Source organism: Oncorhynchus clarkii, chromosome 6, assembly GCF_045791955.1.
Source record: "Oncorhynchus clarkii lewisi isolate Uvic-CL-2024 chromosome 6, UVic_Ocla_1.0, whole genome shotgun sequence".
In the NCBI taxonomy this organism is placed as follows: domain Eukaryota; kingdom Metazoa; phylum Chordata; class Actinopteri; order Salmoniformes; family Salmonidae; genus Oncorhynchus; species Oncorhynchus clarkii.
This window is the reverse complement of record NC_092152.1, coordinates 81151396-81158895: the sequence shown is the minus strand read 5'-3', so window position 1 is coordinate 81158895 and position 7500 is coordinate 81151396. Positions and strand designations below refer to the sequence as shown.

The 7500-nt window shown below is 48.0% G+C and overlaps 1 protein-coding gene across 1 annotated transcript in view; it reads left to right on the top strand.

Annotated features, from left to right (window-relative positions):
• Positions 1-7500, top strand: part of LOC139411701 (KIAA1549-like b) — a 129750-nt gene that overhangs the window by 8528 nt on the left and 113722 nt on the right. Inside the window, exons 4-6 of the mRNA XM_071158353.1 lie at positions 3222-3441; positions 3864-3997; positions 5863-6031. Of these exons, the coding sequence (XP_071014454.1) occupies positions 3222-3441; positions 3864-3997; positions 5863-6031 (523 nt within the window). The remainder of the gene's footprint in view (positions 1-3221; positions 3442-3863; positions 3998-5862; positions 6032-7500) is intronic.

Sequence of the window (7500 nt, the reverse complement as noted above, 5' to 3'; positions counted from 1 at the left end):
GTTCGAATAACAGACTGGAAGCTTCCAAAGGAGGGTGGTGCTTGGAATCATTGTTCTTCCTCTGTCAACCATGCGAAACACATTATTGCTTTGCACAAAAAGGGCTTCACAGACAAGGATATTGCTGCCAGTATGAAAAACTCCCTAGAAAGGCCAGAACCTAGGAAGAAACCTAGAGAGGAACCAGGCTATGAGGGGAGTCCAGTCCTCTTCCGGCTGTGCCGGGTGGAAATTATAACAGAACATAGCCAAGATGCTCAAATGTTCATAGATGACCAGCAGGGTCAAATAATAATAAGTGGTTGTAGAGAGTGCAACAGGTCAGCACCTCAGGAGTAGATGTCAGTTGGCTTTACATAGCCGATCATTCATAGTATCTCTACTGCTCCTGCTGTCTCTAGAGAGTTGAAAACAGCAGGTCTGGGACAGGTAGCACGTCTAGTGAACAGGTCAGGGTTCCATAGCCGCAGGCAGAACAGTTGGTGCAGTTGTAGAACTTTTTGAGGATTTGAGGGCCCATGCCAAACCTTTTATTTTTCCTGAGGGGGAAGAGGTGCTGTTGTGCTTTCTTCACGGCTGTGCCTACAGGGAGGGGGTTAGTGACCTGGCAGTGAGTGAACCATTTAGGTCCTTAGGGATTTGGACACCGAGGAACTTTAGACCCACTTTACTGCAGCCCCGTTGATGTGGGTGGGGGCATCCTCACACCCCTGTTTCCTGTAGTCCACCATCAGCTCCTTGGTCTGACTGATGTTGAGGGAGAGGAGGTTGTCCCAGCACCACACTGCCAGGTCACTGACCTCCTCCCTGTAGACTTTCTTATCATCACCGGTGATCAGGCCTACTACCGTCAGTGTCGTGAGCAAACTTGATGATTGTGTTGGAGTCGTGCATGGCCACGCAGTTGTGGGTGAACAGGGAGTACAGGGGGGTACTAAGCACACACCCCTGTGGGACCCCCGTGTTGAGGGTCAGTGTGGCGGAGGTGATGTTGCCTACCCTCACCGCCTGGGGTTGGCCCGTCAGGCTCTCTCTCTCTCTCCTCTGTTCTTAATCAATCTCTTTTTCTCTCTCTTTCTCTACCTCTTTCCCTCTCTTTCTCTACCTCTGTCTCTCACTTGCGCCGTAGCACTTTCCAGCTAGCACATAACGTTCTGAGAACCATATGTTTCTTAAAGCTTGGTGAGAGCGTGGTTGTGCTATGGTTATTTTGCATACAACCTTCCAACAATGCTCTGGGAATGGTGCAGGATACCCAGCTAGCACACAACATTTTGAGAACCATTTTGTTTCTGAGGTGGGAATTTCAGTACTTCAGCATAACGTTTCCTCATGGTTCTATTTCAAGTAATGTTCTCAATGTGCAGAGAATGTTAAGAAACATTGTTCTTCTGGGGGAATTTCAGTACTTCAGCATAACGTTTCCTCATGGTTCTATTTAGTCATGTTCTCACAACATTAAGAAAACTTTCCATAAAAAATGAAAAGAAATCATTAACGTTTAAAGAATGTTATTTTAAAACTTATACATTCTGTTCCCATTCTATCCTCTCTTGTTAAGTGTGTTGGCCGTGCACACTAATTGGCCACACCTGATCTTAGTGCTTGTTTCCTTTGAAATGGGGTCTGTTTAAATAGACTGAAATGAACTGCTTTGCATGAGTAAAAAACATAGCATCATAGCTCCATTCTAAGGTGTTGCAGTGGACTAATTCCATGCATAGAGAACAGAAGATCATAGGTTCAAATCTCACTCATGTGGTGCCATAAAAATAAATGTGCTTGCATGATTAATGCCTGAGCAAATGCATTTCCATGTCTCCTATCGATGCTTAGAGTTCTAAACAGTTACTTACCTTCAAATAAACTATCATTTCTCAGAATGTTGATGAAACCTCCCAGGAAAACTTTCAGGGAACCATAGTAGAATGTTCTGAGAACCTCCCTGCAACCTTAAAATGTATGTTTCCAGAACTGGCAAACATGTAAGTTCCCACAATTTCCAAGGAGCCAAATGTGCTAGCTGGGTTGTCACTAATCTGAATATGAGTAGATATTTATGTTACAGTCCCAGGAGAAAATGTTTTGTTTGTTTTTAATTACAGAGCAGAGATGGTTACTAGGAATGCTCTAGAGGGGGAAGGCCGGAAAGAACCATGAGGAGCAGCAGATTAAATGACTTTCATTTGGCAAGACCAGAGGAAAGCTATTGTAACAAAGTGAAAGCTTCTGGCCATTAAATGAAAGATTTTCATTGAAGTGTAAAGAGTGGAATGCTGAACTGACTGAAGTCCTTCAAGATAACCCATTGATGGTCTTTCACATCGGCCAGATAGACTTAGGAGGGTACGTTACCACTCAGCGACTTTAGCTGAAACCCAGTCTTTGAATAACGGCTGGGCTGGTGTAGTAATGGTGAATGGGTCTGTTCATAACAAGGCTTGATTGTGAGGGGAATTACTGTCGACTCATGGTAATATCAAGACTGTATGGGCTCTCAGTGTGGAAACCAAGGGGACTGTCTGTCATCAAAGGATGAGGGATTTGATCTGTTTCACTTCTCACACACAAACTCTCTCTACCTCTCTCTCTCTCTCTCTCCCTCCCTCTACCTCTCTCCCTCCCTCCCTCTACCTCTCCCTCCCTCTACCCCCCCCCCTCTCTCTCTCTCTATCACAGAAAGACACACCTCCCACACACAACTCTCTTTCATCTGTGTAATTTACAGCTCTCTGTCCTCTGTGTAATTTACAACTTTCTGTCCTCTGTGTAGTTACAGCTATCTGTCCTCTGTGTAATGTACAACTCTCGGTCCTCTGTGTAATTTACAACTCTATGTCCTCTGTGTAATTTACAACTCTCTGTCCTCTGTGTACTGTAGAACTCTCTGTCCTCTGTGTAATGTACAACTCTCGGTCCTCTGTGTAATTTACAGCTCTCTGTCATCTGTGTAATTTACAGCTCTCTGTCCTCTGTGTAATGTACAACTCTCTGTCCTCTGTTTTCACTTCCCTTTCTCATTCCGTCTCCCATTCTCATGTTCCCATGTTCCCATTCCCATGTTCTCTCTTTCTATTAGACTCTGTTCTCCCTCTCTCACCATCCTTCTGTTTCACAAACAGTCAAAACATCCACTCCTACAACTCTACAACCAGCCAGTTAATTAGATGATCGATCATGCTTACTGATCCTGATAACAGATCCCTATTTCACTCTCTCAGGTGGAGACTGTGTTTGGCTCTCCCAACGTGACGGTGGGCTACCACGTAATTGGAGCAGACATGGTGTACCCGCCCTCTGTGGTGGTCGAGGCACTTCACTCCTACGGCCGGGATAGGCTGATGGGTGACGTGCGACAGTTTGTCCCCATGGTAACGGCGCTGCCCAACACAGCCGCACCATGGAAACCCAGCCCAGCTATCAGCCTCCAGCTCAAAACAGGTCTGATGGTTTAGACTGGAGGAATATGTTTAAGATCATGTTGTTTTTCTTTCACTTATACAAGTTTAAGGAGGCTGCAGGACATTAGTCTGCTCTGTGTTCATATACCAGACACGTTATTAAGGAGGCTGCAGGACATTAGTCTGCTCTGTGTTCATATACCAGACACGTTATTAAGGAGGCTGCAGGACATTAGTCTGCTCTGTGTTCATATACCAGACATGTTATTAAGGAGGCTGCAGGACATTAGTCTGCTCTGTGTTCATATACCAGACACGTTATTAAGGAGACTGCAGGACATTAGTCTGCACTGTGTTCATATACAAGCTCATATTGATGGGGTTGAGTATTGATCTACAGTTACTCTGCCCTGATGTTCTTCATGTTCTATGATCTCAATGGATGTTCTCTGTGTGTTCCAGTTTTGCGCTTTGTAGGTCCAGGAGATGACCCGCGTTCCTGTCGGTTCTCGCAGATGATGGAACAGAGGCTGGAGAACGTGTTCTCTGAGGCCCAGGCCAAAGTCCTGGACGTCCACACCAGACTCTCTGTCCAGGTAGAGATATTATAGTACAATGGCCTCCTCCTCACTCAGTAACCCTGTGACCTGTGGAGGTGGTGACTTCATGTGTACGTGGTCCTCTGTAGCTCAGTTGGTAGAGCATGGTGCTTGCAACTCCAGGATAGTGGGTTCGATTCCTGGTACCTCCTGTATGCCAAATGTATGCACACATGTCTGTAAATGGCTTCTATTTGGTATGAGTAGAAAGTATGTGAAGACAGTATGTTGTCTTTCTGCTCTTCATGATGTCCTTGTTACTGGTCCCAGCATTAATAAAGTTCTATGGTTTTGTATTGTATACACATATCCTAATACATAGCCTAAATCTCTAGATACTCTTATCAAAGCTTCCCACCACAGATTATTTCTTGTTTGTGTCAGGATAAGGTAAGACCCAGATGCAGACCGTGTTGAAGTGACAATGTTTATACAGCAATAAGGGTAAGGGTACAGGATGGCAGGCAGGCTCAGGGGCAGGCCGAGTGGTCAGGCAGGCAGGCTCGGGGGCAGGCAGAGTGGTCAGGCAGGCAGGCTCGGGGGCAGGCAGAGTGGTCAGGCGGGCAGGCTCAGGGGCAGGCAGAGTGGTCAGGCTGGCAGGCTCAGGGGCAGGCAGAGTGGTCAGGCGGGCGGGCTCAGGGGCAGGCAGAGTGGTCAGGCGGGCGGGCTCAGGGGCAGGCAGAGTGGTCAGGCAGGCAGGCTCGGGGGCAGGCAGAGTGGTCAGGCAGGCAGGCTCGGGGGCAGGCAGAGTGGTCAGGCGGGCGGGCTCAGGGGCAGGCAGAGTGGTCAGGCGGGCGGGCTCAGGGGCAGGCAGAGTGGTCAGGCAGGCAGGCTCGGGGGCAGGCAGAGTGGTCAGGCAGGCAGGCTCGAGGGCAGGCAGAGTGGTCAGGCAGGCGGGCACAGGGTCAAAACAGGCAAGGGTCAAAACCAGGAGGACAAGAAAAAAGAGACTGGGGAAAAGCAGGAGCTGATACAAAAACGCTGGTTGACTTGACAAACAAGACAAACTGACAACATACAGACAGAAAACACAGGTATAAATACCCAGGGGATAATGGGGAAGATGGGCGACACCTGGGGGGGTGGAGACAAGCACAAGGACAGGTGAAACAGATCAGGGCGGGACGGTTTGGACGTAGGGATTTTACCTCTAACTGTTTCAAATTGAAGGAACAGTTGATATTTATACCAGACTTGTGTTGATGCCTTGTTGTGGCTTATTTGAGATGCTATGACATTAAACTTCAGTACAAACAAACGCAAAGAGTCTAAATATGGGTCGTCCGATTGGTCATTTTGATGTGTGGCACAGTTTGTGTGGATTAAATCTCAAAGCATTTTGCTCCTACCGTTTTCACAGACACAGCTCTGCAGTTGAAGAGGTTTGGCACTAGGAAAGCAAAATGCAAGCTGTGTATAATTGGAGCATAATTATCATTCCTAAGTGCATTGTTCATGTGCCATTGTAAATAGAAGCTGTTCTCTGATCTGAACTGATGTGTTTTGGGAGACAGTGTTTGTGTTATTTTAATGAGCTTCCTAGCTGCCGTGGTAACATGTCCACTATGTTATGTATGTATGTCAAGGTTTAGTTTTTAGGTTTTGTGTAGTTGACGTTATAAACACTTTCACAGTGGCGAAAGGCTTGCCAGTTTCACTCTTGACAGCCGTTTTAATATCTTTATGGATTTAAGCATATTTTTGTTATGCTAATTATGCCAATACATTTTATACCTCCTCTGTAACTTATTAAAGTAGATTTATCTAAATTTAAATTATGTTGTGCAACTTTGTCTCTTTCCCCCTCCCCTCTCTCTCTATCTCTCTATCTCTCTCCCTCTCTCCATCTCCCTGTCCTCTAGATGCTGAGTGTTTCTCAGTCAGTGGGTTCTCCTGCTGTGTCTCTGGTCTACATGGTGAGGAATGGGACCGCCCCTCTCAACGGCACCGCCGCCTCTAACCTCCTGGGTCAGCTGACCGCCGAGCTGGTCGGCTACTTCCTGTTCTACCCACCGCTGGTCATTGCTGAACGTAAGTGTCCTAGTGCCTCCTCGAAGCCCTCCATCCTCATGATCCACATCAAGTGTCCCCAGAAACAGATCTAGAATCAGGTTACCCCCCCAATCCTAACCGTTACCTTTATTGGGATTCAAATACAAAACTGACCTGAGATCAGAGTCTACGTGCCAACTTCATACTACTCCCTAGACACCCCTGTGGGTTTCATATAGCCTGCATGACACACTTCTGTCTGGGTATTTATAGCAGTGAGTAGCATGGGTCTCTTCAGAAGAAGGACTGAGGTACTGGAAGGACTTGTATAGAATAACAAGGACGAGTGACGTTCTCCAGCCCTTTGAGTAATTGGATGTTTGTGACTGTTGCTCAGCCATGTTCGTGACAGTTGCCCTCGCAAACAATGCATTTTTTCAAATGATTGAGTCACTGTACTGTAAGCTCTGGATGCTAAGGTACAGCTAGCCTCCTCCTCCTCCTCTGTAAGCTCTGGATGCTAAGGTACAGCTAACCCCCTGCCTCCTCCTCCTCCTCTGTAAGCTCTGAATGCTAAGGTACAGCTAGCCTCCTCCTCCTCCTCTGTAAGCTCTGGATGCTAACTCCCTGCCTCCTCCTCCTCCTCTGTAAGCTCTGAATGCTAAGATACAGCTAGCCTCCTCCTCCTCTTCTGTAAGCTCTGGATGCTAAGGTACAGCTAACCCCCTGCCTCCTCCTCCTCCTCCTCCTCCTCTGTAAGTGCTGAATGCTAAGGTACAGCTAACCTCCTCCTCCTCCTCCTCCTCTGTAAGCTCTGGATGCTAAGGTACAGCTAGCCCCCTGCCTCCCCCTCCTCCTCCTCCTCTGTAAGCTCTGGATGCTAAGGTACAGCTAACCCCCTGCCTCCTCCTCCTCCTCCTCTGTAAGCTCTGGATGCTAAGGTACATCTAGCCCCCTGCCTCCCCCTCCTCCTCCTCCTCCTCTGTAAGCTCTGGATGCTAAGGTACAGCTAACCCCCTGCCTCCTCCTCCTCTGTAAGCTCTGGATGCTAAGGTACAGCTAACCCCCTGCCTCCCCCTCCTCCTCCTCCTCCTCTGTAAGCTCTGGATGCTAACTCCCTGCCTCCTCCTCCTCCTCTGTAAGCTCTGAATGCTAAGGTACAGCTAGCCTCCTCCTCCTCTTCTGTAAGCTCTGGATGCTAAGGTACAGCTAACCCCCTGCCTCCTCCTACTCCTCCTCCTCCTCCTCCTCTGTAAGTTCTGAATGCTAAGGTACAGCTAACCTCCTCCTCCTCCTCCTCCTCCTCTGTAAGCTCTGGATGCTAAGGTACAGCTAACCCCCTGCCTCCTCCTCCTCCTCCTCTGTAAGCTCTGGATGCTAAGGTACATCTAGCCCCCTGCCTCCCCCTCCTCCTTCTCCTCCTCTGTAAGCTCTGAATGCTAAGGTACAGCTAACCTCCTCCTCCTCCTCCTCTGTAAGCTCTGGATGCTAAGGTACATCTAGCCCCC